Raw genomic sequence first — 20,668 nt, 5'->3', positions numbered from 1 at the left:
AAAATGTGTCAATGGCAACCAGTAGAAGGCTCGAGGGGCGGGTGGTTGAGTGCAGCCCAGGAGTCAGGTTGGGCTTCCACAGCAGTGATTCTTCCCGGGGGTTGGGGGGGGTGAGTTTCACCCGAGGGGGGGGGTGGGCACGACCCCCAAGGGAGGTCTTATCACACCATCTGAAGGGAGAGCAGTACACTGCTTGAAACAACAAAACCAAAAAAAATCAAAAGAAAACACAAAAACACACCCCAAAGATGTTGCTGATAGGCCTCCTTGGGGGGTCATGCACCCTCGGGTGAGAATCACTGGGTGGAAGGGGCAGAGAGGAGAGCTGGGCAGAGAGGCGAAGCATGAGCAGATGAGGAGGTGGAGGCATGAGACTCAAGAAGGTCAGAATGGGGTTAAGGGACCCTGGACCAGGCAGACAGCAAAGCAAGCAAAGGGATGTAGCTGAGAAATCACCTGGAAGGACAGAGGGTGGCACCCTGGGATTCACCTTGAGTGAGTAGGGAGCAGAGCACCAAGGTTTGGTCCTGGAACTGAGGGCTCTTGAGGAGGAGGGCTGACGGAGACAGGAGTGACCAACGGGGAAATGTAGGGTGGACTGATGTGATCAGAGAGCACCTGAAGGGCGGTAGAGCAGAAGCAAGGCCCAGCTGGGACAGGAGATGATCTGGCAGACAGACGATGGCTGGCAGAGGAAGGAGAGAAGAGGGGCGGACAGCTAGACCCAGGGCTCTGTGCAGAGCGAGACTGAGCACCAAGGTGTCAGGCATGGCTTAGCAGGCACAGGGGCAAGAGGGAGGGCTGAAGGCCAAAGACCCAGAGCAGTGGCTCCCAACCTTTTTTTGCCCATGCCCCACCTAAGCATCTCTAAAATCCTGATGCTTCCCCCGGCCCGTGGCATATAATTCCCATTATTCAAAAAGTGAACTCCGATTCATGTGGAGGACACCTAAAAGGCCACTAACTTGGTCTAAACAAGCTTCCAAAGAAGATGGCATCCATGAAAGAGAAAAATAAAAGGACAACAGGACAGTTGAAATACTGAGGAAGAAATAACCCAGAAATTGCCCAAAAATAACAATTGAAGTGATATCAAAAAATAGCAAATAAACTTTTAAACATATAACAGATGCCGGGGGGTAGGGGAGGCTGGGGGTAGGTCAATTGGGGGGGAAAAAGGACACAGATGTACTAGTATTTGTAAGACTTTAAACGATAAAAAAAACAAAAAAAATAAAAACGAAACCTATAACAGAGAACTGAAGTGCATACATATGTCACAAAAGATCTCTCTCTACTGTACTAGTATATGAAGCTCCTAGAAGCTTAAGAAATACAAGAAATTCACTCTTATCAACTCGTTTGAAATCGCCCCCGTTAAATCCAAATTGCCCCACTGTGAACGGTGGGAACCACTGACCCAGACTGATGATGAGGAAGAGGTAGGGGAATCAGAGGACGAGGCTCCCCAAGGGCTGTGCCCCAAGAATGTGCAACAAAGGGGTCCCAAAGGAAACAGGAAAGGTTACCAGTAACGAGGTTTGCGTGTCCCTGGAGGAAATCACAGTCCAGGTTCACAGGCTGTGAGTACAGGGCGTAGGCAAGCGGGCAGATGCAGGAGAGTACATGAAGGCCAAGGAGACGGCAGTGGGGTGTGAAGAAGGTGAGGAATGAGGTAAGGAGCACACAGAGCACCGTGGGCATCAGCCAGGAGGTGTACAGTCGGTGGCTGCAGAAATGTCACCTGGCTCAGGAAGGACAGTTTTCTTGCTACGTATGCAGTAGAGAAGCAAAGCAGGAAAGATGATGAACCCAGGCCCAAGAGGTAGGACATCAGGTGAGCACATTCGGACTGTGGAAGAGTGTAGTAGAGGAGCCAGATTCCAAGGGCACAGAAGAGTGAGAAAGGACAGGGGACGATCGAACTGCACCCAAAGAATGGTAAAGAACGAAACCTGGGTGGCGACTAGCAGAAGGCAGGTACTTTCCTACCATGGGTGACTCAAGGGCGGGAAGGAGCCCACGCAGGGTGAAGATCACAGAGTGGGTAAGGCCAAAGTGCAATGCCGGCCTGGTGGGATGAGGTCAGAGCAGGATGAGGTGTGGAGAAGTGGCCCATGGAAAAGCCTGGGGACAACCCTGTCAGCGCAGGGCTAGGCGAGAGGAGGTGAGGTTACAGAGAAGGCCAGGTAAGCCACCACCATCTACAATGGTGGACCCACAAAGGTAAGGAACACGGGACTGCAGATGGAGTCAGTAGACCCCTCTTGGGGATGAGAGAGCAGGCAATGGGGGAAGGAGGATAGTAAGTGAAGGGACGAGTACAGGTCATGGAAGGACCAATCAATCCTTCATCTGACTAGCAAGTCATAGGGGAAGCAGGATGGGACACTGAGGGTCAAGCAGAGGGTGGAGCATGGACGCAGGGCGAGGTGGGATCTGGGTTCGAGTCTGGAGGCATTTCTGGTGTGCCAGGGTTGGAGAGGAGGACAGGCTTAAGATCCATGGGATTTCGGATGGGGTTGGGTGAAGGGAGCCAAGCTCCATGCACGGGAATACCCAACTCCTTTAATGGAGATTGTGGGCTGATTCCTTGTCAAGTGGTGGGCATGATGAGGACGGGTTAAAGAGCAGGAGGGCAAGACCAGGGAATCCACCCAGAGAGCCCACTGGAGAGTAGCCGCAGGATAGGGGGAAGGCAAAAGTCTGGTTGGCGGAAAACACACCAGCACTTGAGAGGACCACAGGGGCTCTGGGGAAGGATCATGCCAGGGGAGTGAGAAGAGGGATAGCATCGAGAACAGGAAGAATAGCAAGAGCTGAGAACGTCCTGGTCCTGGGACAAAGGTACTTCCACAAGGCACCAGAGTCATAAAGGTAGGGAGGAAGGAGTAGCTTACGCGTGGGTGAGTGTGTGTGTGTGTGTGTGTGTGTTTTGGAATTGTGGTGGTGGCGTCAGATAAATAATGGTGTTTTGCAGATTGGGGTTGGAAGGGAGTCGGGTAGTTGCAGGAGGACAGTGTCAGGACAGTGAGAGAATGGTGCGAACGCTGGGATCTTTCAGGAAAATGTGTCAATGGCAACCAGTAGAAGGCTAGAGGCCCAAGGTTGAGTGCAGCCCAGGAGTCAGGTTGGGCTTCCACAGCAGTGATTCTTCCCGGGGGTGGGGGGGGTGAGTTTCACCCGAGGGGGGGGTGGGCACGACCCCCAAGGGAGGCCTATCACACCATCTGAAGGGGGAGCAGTACACTGCTTGAAACAACAAAACCAAAAAAATCAAAAGAAAACACAAAAACACACCCCAAAGATGTTGCTGATAGGCCTCCATGGGGGGTCATGCACCCTCGGGTGAGAATCACTGGGTGGAAGGGGCAGAGAGGAGAGCTGGGCAGAGAGGCGAAGCATGAGCAGATGAGGAGGTGGAGGCATGAGACTCAAGAAGGTCAGAATGGGGTTAAGGGACCCTGGACCAGGCAGACAGCAAAGCAAGCAAAGGGATGTAGCTGAGAAATCACCTGGAAGGACAGAGGGTGGCACCCTGGGATTCACCTTGAGTGAGTAGGGAGCAGAGCACCAAGGTTTGGTCCTGGAACTGAGGCCTCTTGAGGAGGAGGGCTGAGGGAGACAGGAGTGACCAACGGGGAAATGTAGGGTGGACTGATGTGATCAGAGAGCACCTGAAGGGCGGTAGAGCAGAAGCAAGGCCCAGCTGGGACAGGAGATGATCTGGCAGACAGACGATGGCTGGCAGAGGAAGGAGAGAAGAGGGGCGGACAGCTAGACCCAGGGCTCTGTGCAGAGCGAGACTGAGCACCAAGGTGTCAGGCATGGCTTAGCAGGCACAGGGGCAAGAGGGAGGGCTGAAGGCCAAAGACCCAGAGCAGTGGCTCCCAACCTTTTTTTGCCCATGCCCCACCTAAGCATCTCTAAAATCCTGATGCTTCCCCCGGCCCGTGGCATATAATTCCCATTATTCAAAAAGTGAACTCCGATTCATGTGGAGGACACCTAAAAGGCCACTAACTTGGTCTAAACAAGCTTCCAAAGAAGATGGCATCCATGAAAGAGAAAAATAAAAGGACAACAGGACAGTTGAAATACTGAGGAAGAAATAACCCAGAAATTGCCCAAAAATAACAATTGAAGTGATATCAAAAAATAGCAAATAAACTTTTAAACATATAACAGATGCCGGGGGGTAGGGGAGGCTGGGGGTAGGTCAATTGGGGGGGAAGGACACAGATGTACTAGTATTTGTAAGACTTTAAACGATAAAAAAAACAAAAAAAATAAAAACGAAACCTATAACAGAGAACTGAAGTGCATACATATGTCACAAAAGATCTCTCTCTACTGTACTAGTATATGAAGCTCCTAGAAGCTTAAGAAATACAAGAAATTCACTCTTATCAACTCGTTTGAAATCGCCCCCGTTAAATCCAAATTGCCCCACTGTGAACGGTGGGAACCACTGACCCAGACTGATGAGGAAGAGGTAGGGGAATCAGAGGAAGAGGCTCCCCAAGGGCTGTGCCCCAAGAATGTGCAACAAAGGGGTCCCAAAGGAAACAGGAAAGGTTACCAGTAACGAGGTTTGCGTGTCCCTGGAGGAAATCACAGTCCAGGTTCACAGGCTGTGAGTAGAGGGCGTAGGCAAGCGGGCAGATGCAGGAGAGTACATGAAGGCCAAGGAGATGGCAGTGGGGTGTGAAGAAGGTGAGGAATGAGGTAAGGAGCACACAGAGCACCGTGGGCATCAGCCAGGAGGTGTACAGTCTGTGGCTGCAGAAATGTCACCTGGCTCAGGAAGGACAGTTTTCTTGCTACGTATGCAGTAGAGAAGCAAAGCAGGAAAGATGATGAACCCAGGCCCAAGAGGTAGGACATCAGGTGAGCACATTCGGACTGTGGAAGAGTGTAGTAGAGGGGCCAGATTCCAAGGGCACAGAAGAGTGAGAAAGGACAGGGGACGATCGAACTGCACCCAAAGAATGGTAAAGAACGAAAGCTGGGTGGCGACTAGCAGAAGGCAGGTACTTTCCTACCATGGGTGACTCAAGGGCGGGAAGGAGCCCACGCAGGGTGAAGATCACAGAGTGGGTAAGGCCAAAGTGCAATGCCGGCCTGGTGGGATGAGGTCAGAGCAGGATGAGGTGTGGAGAAGTGGCCCATGGAAAAGCCTGGGGACAACCCTGTCAGCGCAGGGCTAGGCGAGAGGAGGTGAGGTTACAGAGAAGGCCAGGTAAGCCACCACCATCTACAATGGTGGACCCACAAAGGTAAGGAACACGGGACTGCAGATGGAGTCAGTAGACCCCTCTTGGGGATGAGAGAGCAGGCAATGGGGGAAGGAGGATAGTAAGTGAAGGGACGAGTACAGGTCATGGAAGGACCAATCAATCCTTCATCTGACTAGCAAGTCATAGGGGAAGCAGGATGGGACACTGAGGGTCAAGCAGAGGGTGGAGCATGGACGCAGGGCGAGGTGGGATCTGGGGTCGAGTCTGGAGGCATTTCTGGTGTGCCAGGGTGGAGAGGAGGACAGGCTTAAGATCCATGGGATTTCGGATGGGGTTGGGTGAAGGGAGCGAAGCTCCATGCACGGGAATACCCAACTCCTTTAATGGAGATTGTGGGCTGATTCCTTGTCAAGTGGTGGGCATGATGAGGACGAGTTAAAGAGCAGGAGGGCAAGACCAGGGAATCCACCCAGAGAGCCCACTGGAGAGTAGCCGCAGGATAGGGGGAAGGCAAAAGTCTGGTTGGCGGAAAACACACCAGCACTTGAGAGGACCACAGGGGCTCTGGGGAAGGATCATGCCAGGGGAGTGAGAAGAGGGATAGCATCGAGAACAGGAAGAATAGCAAGAGCTGAGAACGTCCTGGGCCTGGGACAAAGGTACTTCCACAAGGCACCAGAGTCATAAAGGTAGGGAGGAAGGACTAGCTTACGCGTGGGTGAGTGTGTGCGTGTGTGTGTGTGTGTGTTTTGGAATTGTGGTGGTGGCGTCAGATAAATAATGGTGTTTTGCAGATTGGGGTTGGAAGGGAGTCGGGTAGTTGCAGGAGGACAGTGTCAGGACAGTGAGAGAATGGTGCGAACGCTGGGATCTTTCAGGAAAATGTGTCAATGGCAACCAGTAGAAGGCTAAAGGCCCAAGGGTGAGTGCAGCCCAGGAGTCAGGTTGGGCTTCCACAGCAGTGATTCTTCCCGGGGGTGGGGGGGGTGAGTTTCACCCGAGGGGGGGGTGGGCACGACCCCCAAGGGAGGCCTATCACACCATCTGAAGGGGGAGCAGTACACTGCTTGAAACAACAAAACCAAAAAAAATCAAAAGAAAACACAAAAACACACCCCAAAGATGTTGCTGATAGGCCTCCATGGGGGGTCATGCACCCTCGGGTGAGAATCACTGGGTGGAAGGGGCAGAGAGGAGAGCTGGGCAGAGAGGCGAAGCATGAGCAGATGAGGAGGTGGAGGCATGAGACTCAAGAAGGTCAGAATGGGGTTAAGGGACCCTGGACCAGGCAGACAGCAAAGCAAGCAAAGGGATGTAGCTGAGAAATCACCTGGAAGGACAGAGGGTGGCACCCTGGGATTCACCTTGAGTGAGTAGGGAGCAGAGCACCAAGGTTTGGTCCTGGAACTGAGGCCTCTTGAGGAGGAGGGCTGACGGAGACAGGAGTGACCAACGGGGAAATGTAGGGTGGACTGATGTGATCAGAGAGCACCTGAAGGGCGGTAGAGCAGAAGCAAGGCCCAGCTGGGACAGGAGATGATCTGGCAGACAGACGATGGCTGGCAGAGGAAGGAGAGAAGAGGGGCGGACAGCTAGACCCAGGGCTCTGTGCAGAGCGAGACTGAGCACCAAGGTGTCAGGCATGGCTTAGCAGGCACAGGGGCAAGAGGGAGGGCTGAAGGCCAAAGACCCAGAGCAGTGGCTCCCAACCTTTTTTTGCCCATGCCCCACCTAAGCATCTCTAAAATCCTGATGCTTCCCCCGGCCCGTGGCATATAATTCCCATTATTCAAAAAGTGAACTCCGATTCATGTGGAGGACACCTAAAAGGCCACTAACTTGGTCTAAACAAGCTTCCAAAGAAGATGGCATCCATGAAAGAGAAAAATAAAAGAACAACAGGACAGTTGAGATACTGAGGAAGAAATAACCCAGAAATTGCCCAAAAATAACAATTGAAGTGATATCAAAAAATAGCAAATAAACTTTTAAACATATAACAGATGCCGGGGGGTAGGGGAGGCTGGGGGTAGGTCAATTGGGGGGAAAAAGGACACAGATGTACTAGTATTTGTAAGACTTTAAACGATAAAAAAAACAAAAAAAATAAAAACGTACCTATAACAGAGAACTGAAGTGCATACATATGTCACAAAAGATCTCTCTCTACTGTACTAGTATATGAAGCTCCTAGAAGCTTAAGAAATACAAGAAATGCACTCTTATCAACTCTTTTAAAATCACCCCCGTTAAATCCAAATTGCCCCACTGTGAACGGTGGGAACCACTGACCCAGACTGATGATGAGGAAGAGGTAGGGGAATCAGAGGAAGACTCTCCCCAAGGGCTGTGCCCCAAGAATGTGCAACAAAGGGGTCCCAAAGGAAACAGGAAAGGTTACCAGTAACGAGGTTTGCGTGTCCCTGGAGGAAATCACAGTCCAGGTTCACAGGCTGTGAGTAGAGGGCGTAGGCAAGCGGGCAGATGCAGGAGAGTACATGAAGGCCAAGGAGACGGCAGTGGGGTGTGAAGAAGGTGAGGAATGAGGTAAGGAGCACACAGAGCACCGTGGGCATCAGCCAGGAGGTGTACAGTCGGTGGCTGCAGAAATGTCACCTGGCTCAGGAAGGACAGTTTTCTTGCTACGTATGCAGTAGAGAAGCAAAGCAGGAAAGATGATGAACCCAGGCCCAAGAGGTAGGACATCAGGTGAGCACATTCGGACTGTGGAAGAGTGTAGTAGAGGAGCCAGATTCCAAGGGCACAGAAGAGTGAGAAAGGACAGGGGACGATCGAACTGCACCCAAAGAATGGTAAAGAACGAAAGCTGGGTGGCGACTAGCAGAAGGCAGGTACTTTCCTACCATGGGTGACTCAAGGGCGGGAAGGAGCCCACGCAGGGTGAAGATCACAGAGTGGGTAAGGCCAAAGTGCAATGCTGGCCTGGTGGGATGAGGTCAGCAGGATGAGGTGTGGAGAAGTGGCCCATGGAAAAGCCTGGGGACAACCCTGTCAGCGCAGGGCTAGGCGAGAGGAGGTGAGGTTACAGAGAAGGCCAGGTAAGCCACCACCATCTACAATGGTGGACCCACAAAGGTAAGGAACACGGGACAGCAGATGGAGTCAGTAGACCCCTCTTGGGGATGAGAGAGCAGGCAATGGGGGAAGGAGGATAGTAAGTGAAGGGACGAGTACAGGTCATGGAAGGACCAATCAATCCTTCATCTGACTAGCAAGTCATAGGGGAAGCAGGATGGGACACTGAGGGTCAAGCAGAGGGTGGAGCATGGACGCAGGGCGAGGTGGGATCTGGGGTCGAGTCTGGAGGCATTTCTGGTGTGCCAGGGTTGGAGAAGAGGACAGGCTTAAGATCCATGGGATTTCGGATGGGGTTGGGTGAAGGGAGCCAAGCTCCATGCACGGGAATACCCAACTCCTTTAATGGAGATTGTGGGCTGATTCCTTGTCAAGTGGTGGGCATGATGAGGACGGGTTAAAGAGCAGGAGGGCAAGACCAGGGAATCCACCCAGAGAGCCCACTGGAGAGTAGCCGCAGGATAGGGGGAAGGCAAAAGTCTGGTTGGCGGAAAACACACCAGCACTTGAGAGGACCACAGGGGCTCTGGGGAAGGATCATGCCAGGGGAGTGAGAAGAGGGATAGCATCGAGAACAGGAAGAATAGCAAGAGCTGAGAACGTCCTGGTCCTGGGACAAAGGTACTTCCACAAGGCACCAGAGTCATAAAGGTAGGGAGGAAGGAGTAGCTTACGCATGGGTGAGTGTGTGTGTGTGTGTGTGTGTGTGTGTGTGTGTGTGTGTTTTGGAATTGTGGTGGTGGCGTCAGATAAATAATGGTGTTTTGCAGATTGGGGTTGGAAGGGAGTCGGGTAGTTGCAGGAGGACAGTGTCAGGACAGTGAGAGAATGGTGCGAACGCTGGGATCTTTCAGGAAAATGTGTCAATGGCAACCAGTAGAAGGCTAGAGGCCCAAGGTTGAGTGCAGCCCAGGAGTCAGGTTGGGCTTCCACAGCAGTGATTCTTCCCGGGGGTCGGGGGGGTGAGTTTCACCCGAGGGGGGGGTGGGCACGACCCCCAAGGGAGGCCTATCACACCATCTGAAGGGGGAGCAGTACACTGCTTGAAACAACAAAACCAAAAAAAATCAAAAGAAAACACAAAAACACACCCCAAAGATGTTGCTGATAGGCCTCCATGGGGGGTCATGCACCCTCGGGTGAGAATCACTGGGTGGAAGGGGCAGAGAGGAGAGCTGGGCAGAGAGGCGAAGCATGAGCAGATGAGGAGGTGGAGGCATGAGACTCAAGAAGGTCAGAATGGGGTTAAGGGACCCTGGACCAGGCAGACAGCAAAGCAAGCAAAGGGATGTAGCTGAGAAATCACCTGGAAGGACAGAGGGTGGCACCCTGGGATTCACCTTGAGTGAGTAGGGAGCAGAGCACCAAGGTTTGGTCCTGGAACTGAGGCCTCTTGAGGAGGAGGGCTGAGGGAGACAGGAGTGACCAACGGGGAAATGTAGGGTGGACTGATGTGATCAGAGAGCACCTGAAGGGCGGTAGAGCAGAAGCAAGGCCCAGCTGGGACAGGAGATGATCTGGCAGACAGACGATGGCTGGCAGAGGAAGGAGAGAAGAGGGGCGGACAGCTAGACCCAGGGCTCTGTGCAGAGCGAGACTGAGCACCAAGGTGTCAGGCATGGCTTAGCAGGCACAGGGGCAAGAGGGAGGGCTGAAGGCCAAAGACCCAGAGCAGTGGCTCCCAACCTTTTTTTGCCCATGCCCCACCTAAGCATCTCTAAAATCCTGATGCTTCCCCTGGCCCGTGGCATATAATTCCCATTATTCAAAAAGTGAACTCCGATTCATGTGGAGGACACCTAAAAGGCCACTAACTTGGTCTAAACAAGCTTCCAAAGAAGATGGCATCCATGAAAGAGAAAAATAAAAGGACAACAGGACAGTTGAAATACTGAGGAAGAAATAACCCAGAAATTGCCCAAAAATAACAATTGAAGTGATATCAAAAAATAGCAAATAAACTTTTAAACATATAACAGATGCCGGGGGGTAGGGGAGGCTGGGGGTAGGTCAATTGGGGGGAAAAAAGGACACAGATGTACTAGTATTTGTAAGACTTTAACGATAAAAAAAACAAAAAAAATAAAAACGAAACCTATAACAGAGAACTGAAGTGCATACATATGTCACAAAAGATCTCTCTCTACTGTACTAGTATATGAAGCTCCTAGAAGCTTAAGAAATACAAGAAATTCACTCTTATCAACTCGTTTGAAATCGCCCCCGTTAAATCCAAATTGCCCCACTGTGAACGGTGGGAACCACTGACCCAGACTGATGAGGAAGAGGTAGGGGAATCAAAGGACGAGGCTCCCCAAGGGCTGTGCCCCAAGAATGTGCAACAAAGGGGTCCCAAAGGAAACAGGAAAGGTTACCAGTAACGAGGTTTGCGTGTCCCTGGAGGAAATCACAGTCCAGGTTCACAGGCTGTGAGTAGAGGGCGTAGGCAAGCGGGCAGATGCAGGAGAGTACATGAAGGCCAAGGAGACGGCAGTGGGGTGTGAAGAAGGTGAGGAATGAGGTAAGGAGCACACAGAGCACCGTGGGCATCAGCCAGGAGGTGTACAGTCTGTGTCTGCAGAAATGTCACCTGGCTCAGGAAGGACAGTTTTCTTGCTACGTATGCAGTAGAGAAGCAAAGCAGGAAAGATGATGAACCCAGGCCCAAGAGGTAGGACATCAGGTGAGCACATTCGGACTGTGGAAGAGTGTAGTAGAGGGGCCAGATTCCAAGGGCACAGAAGAGTGAGAAAGGACAGGGGACGATCGAACTGCACCCAAAGAATGGTAAAGAACGAAAGCTGGGTGGCGACTAGCAGAAGGCAGGTACTTTCCTACCATGGGTGACTCAAGGGCGGGAAGGAGCCCACGCAGGGTGAAGATCACAGAGTGGGTAAGGCCAAAGTGCAATGCCGGCCTGGTGGGATGAGGTCAGAGCAGGATGAGGTGTGGAGAAGTGGCCCATGGAAAAGCCTGGGGACAACCCTGTCAGCGCAGGGCTAGGCGAGAGGAGGTGAGGTTACAGAGAAGGCCAGGTAAGCCACCACCATCTACAATGGTGGACCCACAAAGGTAAGGAACACGGGACAGCAGATGGAGTCAGTAGACCCCTCTTGGGGATGAGAGAGCAGGCAATGGGGGAAGGAGGATAGTAAGTGAAGGGACGAGTACAGGTCATGGAAGGACCAATCAATCCTTCATCTGACTAGCAAGTCATAGGGGAAGCAGGATGGGACACTGAGGGTCAAGCAGAGGGTGGAGCATGGACGCAGGGCGAGGTGGGATCTGGGGTCGAGTCTGGAGGCATTTCTGGTGTGCCAGGGTTGGAGAGGAGGACAGGCTTAAGATCCATGGGATTTCGGATGGGGTTGGGTGAAGGGAGCCAAGCTCCATGCACGGGAATACCCAACTCCTTTAATGGAGATTGTGGGCTGATTCCTTGTCAAGTGGTGGGCATGATGAGGACGGGTTAAAGAGCAGGAGGGCAAGACCAGGGAATCCACCCAGAGAGCCCACTGGAGAGTAGCCGCAGGATAGGGGGAAGGCAAAAGTCTGGTTGGCGGAAAACACACCAGCACTTGAGAGGACCACAGGGGCTCTGGGGAAGGATCATGCCAGGGGAGTGAGAAGAGGGATAGCATCGAGAACAGGAAGAATAGCAAGAGCTGAGAACGTCCTGGTCCTGGGACAAAGGTACTTCCACAAGGCACCAGAGTCATAAAGGTAGGGAGGAAGGAGTAGCTTACGCGTGGGTGAGTGTGTGTGTGTGTGTGTGTGTGTTTTGGAATTGTGGAATTGTGGTGGTGGCGTCAGATAAATAATGGTGTTTTGCAGATTGGGGTTGGAAGGGAGTCGGGTAGTTGCAGGAGGACAGTGTCAGGACAGTGAGAGAATGGTGCGAACGCTGGGATCTTTCAGGAAAATGAGTCAATGGCAACCAGTAGAAGGCTAGAGGCCCAAGGTTGAGTGCAGCCCAGGAGTCAGGTTGGGCTTCCACAGCAGTGATTCTTCCCGGGGGTGGGGGGGGTGAGTTTCCCCCGAGGGGGGGGTGGGCACGACCCCCCAGGGAGGCCTATCACACCATCTGAAGGGGGAGCAGTACACTGCTTGAAACAACAAAACCAAAAAAAATCAAAAGAAAACACAAAAACACACCCCAAAGATGTTGCTGATAGGCCTCCTTTGGGGGGTCATGCACCTTCGGGTGAGAATCACTGGGTGGAAGGGGCAGAGAGGAGAGCTGGGCAGAGAGGCGACGCATGAGCAGATGAGGAGGTGGAGTCATGAGACTCAAGAAAGTCAGAATGGGGTTAAGGGACCCTGGACCAGGCAGACAGCAAAGCAAGCAAAGGGATGTAGCTGAGAAATCACCTGGAAGGATAGAGGGTGGCACCCTGGGATTCACCTTGAGTGAGTAGGGAGCAGAGCACCAAGGTTCGGTCCTGTAGCTATGGACTCTTGATGTGTGTGCTGTTGTGAGAAGGGAGTACTTGATGGTCTGTTATGGCAGCAAGAATGCCTGGCTGTGTTGGCAGACTACACTGATGAATTTGCATCTTGTAGAGATATGACTGCTGTGTGAGAAAGAGGAGGGATGCAATACCCACCTGTTCAGTTGAAGTCTGAGTGACATTGTCTAAAGCTAGGAGGTAACAGGTACAGGGTCAATAATAAGGCCAAATGGTGACAGGTTGAATGTATAGAGGGAATTTTAGAATTTCCATTGTGTTTGATGAAAGGCTGATTGGTTACAAGATGAATGGAAAGGTGAATAATGAGCTTTAAATCTAGGAATCTTGTTCAGTCTCATAATGGGTCATATTGGAGGAATACTTAGATAAGGCTAGACTGATACAAATTCTAGTTATAAAGGCAGCGCAAGTGGTGATAAATGTAACGTTTTATCCTTTTTATCATCTAAGTAAAAATTCAAATTATGTGCTTTAGCTATAAAGAATGTAAATTTTATCAAGGTTCATTAATATGGATCCCAGTGAGAAGATGAATATGAGTCTAAGGAAAAAAAATATTCTGAGTTCAATTACTTAATTTAAGTTGTAGATTTAATACCGAGTGTCAGGAGTTAATATGGTTAAACCTGAACAACAAATAATGAAGAGAAACTACAGGTTCAGAAAAGAATTCAGCGTCCTTCACATTCCTATGTTAGCTCAAATTAAGGTAGAGGTTTAAAGAAGTGTAGGCAGAAAGTCGAGAACTGAAGTATATATGAAAGAGTTATGAATTTTTAATTGGGAGGCAGCATCCCTAATGAAAAACAGAGAAAAGCAACTCATATTGATATACTATGAAATTTGTTGTTAGTATGTATATTCTCTATTGAAGACTTTTTAAATGAGTTATTTAAATTTGCTGTTACTGATGCAATAGCTATTCAGAAGAAAGAAAGTTTCTGAATGAGAAAGGTTGCCAAGAAAGAATGCTGCCTGAAAGGCTTTTCTTAAAATTTTTGATTAAAACAGTAATTGTTAGAGGCTAGAATATAAAAGTAGGACTAATTGAATTGAGACTTAATCTTTTCACAAATTGCCCATAAATTGAGGGAAGGAGTTATGGTGTTATCTTGATGTTGGGTTAAAGCACATTTTTCAGACGGTGTAGATTTTTTTGTACAGTTATAAAATAAGGGAGAATGGGAAAGTTTAAAGATACAGCAAAGACAAGAATAATTGAATAATTTTTTGGAGGAGGTTAGAGGGTGTGTGTCTCTTCAACTGTGGAAGACTTACTTTTTCAAGAGGATAAAGGAAGAAAGTAGATAGTTCCAGAATTGAAACAAAAATAGCTTCTGTTTATTGAGTATTTACTACATGCCTGGCACTATGGTAACGACCTTAATTATTGATATTTCATCCTTTCAACAATCCTGAAAGGCTTACAGAGATCAAATAGCTTGTCCATGGTTACACAGTCTATATGGATCAGAGTCAGAATTCAAATCCCAATTTGTGTAGCTCTAAAACCTATATTCCTTTCTACTATGCTATATAATTTTCAAGTTGAAGGAAATCATGATCTATATAATTTATGTTTTCCCCTTGTGATTATAAGGAAAATATATTTTCTGAGATGAGACAAAGTAGAGGTGATTTGGAATATTTGCAATGGGAAAAAGAAGGAATGGGTAAAAGACTTTTACTACCATCTATGTCCTGGTATTTTACTTCTATTCATTGTACAGCAAAGACTTTGGATTGGCCATAGATTAAAAATTTTAGAATTTCTGACAAAAACAAAGGAATAGAAAGGAATTTGCTTTGAAGCAGGTAGATGATGGGTCAAATATAAAGCAGTTTGAAAAGTCCAAGTGCTGAGACTTTTCTCCAAGATGAGATGACAAATGTTTATAACTGACTTTTAGCACCAAGTCAGCAAACCCTTTGAATTTAATAGGAAAAAAAATTTCTCCAAATGCCAAATTTTTATTAATAAAATATGAACAAAGCATTAAGCAAACGAGCCTGAAGCCAGCAGATCAAAGGTTGAAACCTCTGGGCTAATTTGTAAAATACACTTTTTTAAAAAGAAATTAACCCCTCACTACAGAGGGGTCAGAAAACCTCCCCTGTACCTACTCTCTTAGTATAAAAGTTTCTATTGTTGTTGTTGTTGGTGTTGTTGTTGTTGTTATTTCCTCCTGAACTATATGTGATTGCTGTAATTTCAATACTGTTGTCTTATGTATTTTGATATTGTAAAACTGTATTTACTGTCTTCTGTTAATACATTCACTGGGGTCTGTGAGGCACCTAAGTTATCAGTTATCCAAGTGAACCTGGAAAGGGAAGAGCTAGTGTTCTCACTTGGGAAAAGCTTGATTATTCAATGGGTTCAAGCATTTTGCTTCCCTTTAAAATTAAGTGGCGAAGTAATGGCTTTTCTTAAAAAAGCAGAAACTTGGTGAGAAGCACCACAGAAGGAAGAATTATAAAACAAGTAGAGAGGGCCACTTGAGAAAACTGATAAAAGTGCAGATTATCCCAGGATGGTGGCGGAAGCCACGGGGCTACTTTAAGACTGGGCCCAGATACTGGTTTGGAACAAGAGTAAATAAAACTACCTTTACATAAGATACAGTCAGCTACGTTTCTGGCTGGTGGACATACTTTAGAAAAGTCTAACTAGAGGAGAATAGACCAGGAGAGAAAGTGAAGCTAAAAGGGAATGGAACAAGAGAAACCTCATTAAGGGATAAGGGAGGTAATGAAAGGTTAAAGTTGGACGGCCTCAAGCTTGAAGGAGAAATCCTAGAGGCCAGATAGGAAAGTGCCTTCCTAACCCAGCGGGTTATGGATCCAGGGTGGCTGCACCCAGGGGTCAGAGGGAACAACCTGGGATTCAGACCCCGCAACAGTGCCAATTTGAATCTACCTCGTGCTAGAGTGAGTAGCCTGGTCTATCATCCAACACAGATATGATTGGGCAGGGGTTCCCAGAAACAACATCTAAAAAGGGAGCTTGGAAAGGGGCTAAAAGGAGGCAGGTTAAGCCCCTAATGTAACTGAATGATGACCAGAGATAACAATTCACTAGTACTTTTACGATTTCTTGTAACTCTGTACCTTCCTCAATATTTGTTAACTATTATCTGTTTTATTCCTGTACTAGTAAAATTTTTTCCCTGTATCAGTAGTAAAAATTGTTTTCCTGTACTAGTAGCAAAAATTGTATTTTCCTGTACTAGAAGTAATAAATGTTTTTCCAGTAATACTAATAAAAGTTTTTCAAAACATAAATGCAATGTGTGTGCTTATTTCTGTGAAAACCAGGTAACCATTGTGAATACTCCTTAGTGAATATGGAAAGAGAAGAAGCACTCAGGTGGGAAAATATATCAAGTACAACACACACTAGACATTCACAAGAGGTAGGTCAGAAGACCTCAAGTCCCTGAACCTGTAAATACTATTATAGGCACTAGAAGCTACCCTCCCCACTCCTACCCAGACTCCACATGAATCAAGGAAAGAATTACAAAGCCTTTCTCCCATGTGGATACACAAATGTTGATAAGGCATTTACTGGGCTGAGACATACTCTCAGATGCCAGCACTATGGTATAGCAGCGGTCGCCAATCGGTGGTCCGAAAGGTTGGCAACCGCTGGCAGACCCTCAAAGACAATATATTTTAAAATGCCATGGATCTACTAATAAAAAGCCCTTACCATGTCCTGGAAAGAAACTCCAGGGAGAAGTGGGTCGTGCTCCTTACAGGAGACATCGGACAGATGAACCCTCATCAGTGGTTACACTGTTCTACCAGAAAGCCTGAATTCCTTCTGGGGCTACCCCTATACACATTCAGTTTCTTTTTTAAGATTAAATGTCCAGCAAATTCTACTTAGAGATTTAGTTATAAATAATATTTCTGCAGCACTAATTATATAACTATAAATACATCATCACTATCATTACATTTAATTCTTGAAAAGAACCATATTCTTGACCCCCAAACATGTGTCCAGACATTTAAGAGCTCAAGTGGTAATGCATTCTTAATCATGTAAGTGTCTCTTCCCCTCTGCGGGTTAGTACCTGCTGAAGAGTCATCATCAGGCAAACGGACAAGAGTGTAACATATTCCTGGTTGATTATAAGTGAGGCTGGGGACTGGGATACAACACAGCACTTCATAGGAATCTGATGGTTCCACTTGCACTGTCACTTTCTCCAGTAGCTGGTCATTGAGAGTGTTGGTACAATCAAACTGAAAAGTCAGCAAACAGAAAAACATTATGAAGGATAAGAACGGTTTGCAAGCAAGTTGTTCCTTCCCACCCATAGCCCATAACTCAGTTCTGGAATTCACTATACCTTTCCTCCCCAAACAGTACTGTAGGTCTCCTCCTAAGGTTTTTCTTTAGGTAACAGGGATGGCCTTATCCTTGAGGCTTTGGGGTTTATATTATTCATTCGTTTTTTTCTCTTTCCTGTGACTTAGTTCTACCAAACAAGATAGCGGATGTTTAATGGATTTCAATTGATTCTTAGAAGCTAAGCTTTTACCCTTATGTTAAATGACGATTATTTTTTAGCAGCTTATACTTTATGTTGTGAAACTTTTCCAGATATTTTATTTTAATTCCTTTTAGTTTTTAACCCATCATACGAAGGCATCTCTGTAGCCATGGGAAGGAAAACCAGAAATGCTGCTAAGTTCCTTTCCTTCTCTATAAAAAGAACTACTAGAATCACAAATTACAGGGGAGTTAATACTGGTCGCCAAGCCTAGTAAGCTCCCATAGGGGCTGGGTAGGGAACTTATCTCACCTGGAACACAATGTGATTGGTAAACATGTGCTTGACACAACGAACAAAGTATTCGGTCTCTGCTTCTGTAAGCTGAACAGGCTCAGAAGACTTGAACAAGGGTCCCAGATTCATGAACTCAGGAATAGCAGCCAATTGTTCTATCAAGAAAAAAAAATAAGGAAGAAAACAAAATGAGAAGATGACCCAAAATGAGAATAATCTAGGAGGACATTATTCTAGATGCTCATGATGTTTTAAGTTTCCATCACCTAGCTAATAATTAAACTCTGATATATCCCCAAGCTTTAATAAATTAATATTTTAAGAGTTTATATACTCAATTACTAAAAGCAAAAAAACCTTATATTCCTAATTTCTTAGAATTTGAGTTCCCTGTTACCTAGGATATGAAGAACAACATTCCCAGTTAGCACATTAGCTTCGGCAATTGTAATGTTCCATGGACTTCAGGTAGCCCCAGCAACTATAACCTATACAGCAACTATAACCTATAACAACAAATATTCAGCCACACAAAGATTTCCTGCACTGGGAATTCATCAAACTGAATGAAAGTAGTGCACTTCATTATATTTATAATGCCTAGGGTGCAGACTATTACTTCTACCCATCAATTTACCATACCTTGGAAAATGTCTTGCCTGGAAGGAGCCAACTTCTCTGACTTAGTAGCCACAAGTGTGATTTCTAAAAAGACAGATATGAGCAATCAAGTGAGCTTTCCTCCCATTATCAAGATGAAAATGCAGACAGAAAGACATCAGGACAAAAGCATCTAACACACATAAAATAAGCCACTGCTAAAAACACCAGTAGGCTTCTGTCACCTTTTTTTAGAGAGATGTTCAAATTAAAATTTACTTAGTGAACATATTTTGTGATATAATAAAGTAAGCCCTAAAATATAGTATTTGCTTTAAATGGGCGAGAATGTACAAAAAAATATTCTCAAAAGAAGGAACTATTTATAAAACAAGTCTTCTCATGATTCAAATAGGAAAAATTACTTGTATGGTATCAACAGAAAAACTGAAAAGGTTCAAAGTTAAGATCATTCTTTCTCAGTCTGACCATTAAACATTTTCCTTCCTTCCTTCCTTTCTTAATTTTATAGTTAGCTATCCCTTGGGAACATTTTTTTTATGATCTTGTCCCATACATTTTTTCAAGACAAACCTCCAATAGTAAAATTAAGAAATTACCAACTTCAGAAAATAAAAACAGGAGGTGACAGCACAATTGCAGCTCTGAGACACACAGTGACAGCTAACTTCAGATTCTGCAATACTAAACATGGAAAAAGAAAAACTTTCAATCTGGTCACACTTCATATTTGAGCTTTTATGTGAAAACCAGGAAAATAATTTAAAACCTAATTAAAAACATCATCCACCATACTTCTAAAAAGATTTAGAAATACAGAGTGACAATTAAGCAAACTAAGGATGTATTAGAGAAAATATGCTAATAACACTACTTAAACATAGAAACACTAAAGAATGAAGTGGTCCCATTACCTGCTTTCTGTTCAAAGGCAGGAGCCATAGCAAGAGGAATAGATTTCATGTCAAAGGGCTTTTCTGAAGGCTCTAATGTATACTGATGTAAAGCTTTTTCCATCCCTGGTATAGACACTGTCAGACCTATGAAACAGAGAAATCTCAGCATTATAACTTCTTGCCAATACTAGGATCCAGATAGGCCCAGATTTATACTGTGTAATCTACTCTTTCTGAAGGAGGGGAAAATATAACCACAGACTTTATAACATAAAAAATTAAAAGTAAAGGCTATTATATAAAACTTTCTTATAATTTCATTCAAGGAAGCATGGGAGCAGAGCATAAACATTTTCAACAAAATATAAGTACCTTCCATAAAATAGAGCAACTTAGCCATGTGGGAACAATGATCTATATAATAAAAGCCTAAGTGACCATTATGGCAGAATGACCAGAACTACGGGTCACTATGATGTGGACTGACCATCAGGGGGCAGACGCTTAATGCAGGAGCTGCCCCCTGGTGGTCAGTGCACTCACACAGAGAGAGTGCCGCTAAACCAGAAGTCGGGCTCATGGCTGGTGAGCACAGTGGCAGGAGCCTCTTCCGCCTCCATGGCAGCACTAAGGAGCAGTGAGCAGGCAGTAAGGAGCGAGGGCTCCCAGACTGCAAGAGGGATGTCCGACTGCCAGCTTAGGCCCAACCCCAGGGAATGGCCTAAGCCAGTAGTTGGACATCCCCTGAGGGCTCCCAGACTGCAAGAGGATGCAGGCTGGGCTGAGGGACACCTCCCAACCCCAGTGCACAAATTTCATGCACCAAGCCTCTAGTAGCGTAAGAAAAGGGAGAAAAGGTAAACCCATTCAAGAATGAGCTCAAAAAGGATCAGGAGCAAGCAATATTCTTTGGGCTTTTACATACTTTAGATTTCCCTAGAAATGGAAGTGCAGTCAAAAACATAAAAGAAGCATTTTGCCTAGTAAAGTCAGCTCATATGCAAATCATCTTAAGACATGCTTCCAAGATACCAAAAGTATAGTTGTCTACATCCGTGGCTCTCACTGACCATTGAAGATATATGTAGCATTCAATGCCATCTGCTTCTGCTGCAGCACATTCAGATAGAAAGTAGCTCTGTCTCGGACCTCATCATCAGTATCCATCATACACCTGTCCAGGGGATACAAATAGGCATGTCACACAGCACCCTAAAGATTCCCAAGAGCTTTACCACCACATCTAAAGAACACAACCAGGGCATGTGATACTACCTTTTTTTAAAAATATATTTTATTGATTTCTACAGAGAGGAAGGAAGAGAGATAGCGAGTTAGAAACATCGATGAGAGAGAAACATCAATCAGCTGCCTCCTGCACACCTCCTACTGGGGATGTGCTCGCAACCAAGGTACATGCCCTTGATCAGAATCGAACCTGGGACCCTTTAGTCCGCAGGCCAATGCTCTATATACTGAGCCAAACCGGTTAGGGCTGACACTACCTTTATTATAAAAGAACTCAACAACAGCCAACA

The 20,668-nt window shown here is 46.8% G+C and overlaps 1 protein-coding gene across 6 annotated transcripts in view; it reads right to left on the bottom strand.

Annotated features, from left to right (window-relative positions):
• Window positions 1–20,668, bottom strand: part of COPG2 (coatomer protein complex subunit gamma 2) — a 197,789-nt gene that overhangs the window by 101,005 nt on the left and 76,116 nt on the right. For 4 of the 6 annotated variants that reach the window (XM_023753521.1, XM_023753520.1, XM_023753522.1 and 1 more), the window contains 9 exons: window positions 20,201–20,304; window positions 19,149–19,274; window positions 18,256–18,318; window positions 17,629–17,768; window positions 16,894–17,065; window positions 9,677–9,871; window positions 6,605–6,799; window positions 3,550–3,744; window positions 491–685 (listed from right to left, as the gene is read on the bottom strand). In XM_023753521.1, the coding sequence (XP_023609289.1) occupies window positions 491–685; window positions 3,550–3,744; window positions 6,605–6,799; window positions 9,677–9,871; window positions 16,894–17,065; window positions 17,629–17,768; window positions 18,256–18,318; window positions 19,149–19,274; window positions 20,201–20,304 (1,385 nt within the window). The remainder of the gene's footprint in view (window positions 1–490; window positions 686–3,549; window positions 3,745–6,604; window positions 6,800–9,676; window positions 9,872–16,893; window positions 17,066–17,628; window positions 17,769–18,255; window positions 18,319–19,148; window positions 19,275–20,200; window positions 20,305–20,668) is intronic. The other 2 variants (XM_006088343.3, XM_014455467.2) reach the window with 1 other exon arrangement.

This window comes from Myotis lucifugus, unplaced genomic scaffold (genome assembly GCF_000147115.1).
Source record: "Myotis lucifugus unplaced genomic scaffold, Myoluc2.0 scaffold_46, whole genome shotgun sequence".
Classification (NCBI taxonomy): Eukaryota; Metazoa; Chordata; class Mammalia; order Chiroptera; family Vespertilionidae; genus Myotis; species Myotis lucifugus.
This window is presented reverse-complemented; position numbering and strand designations above follow the sequence as displayed.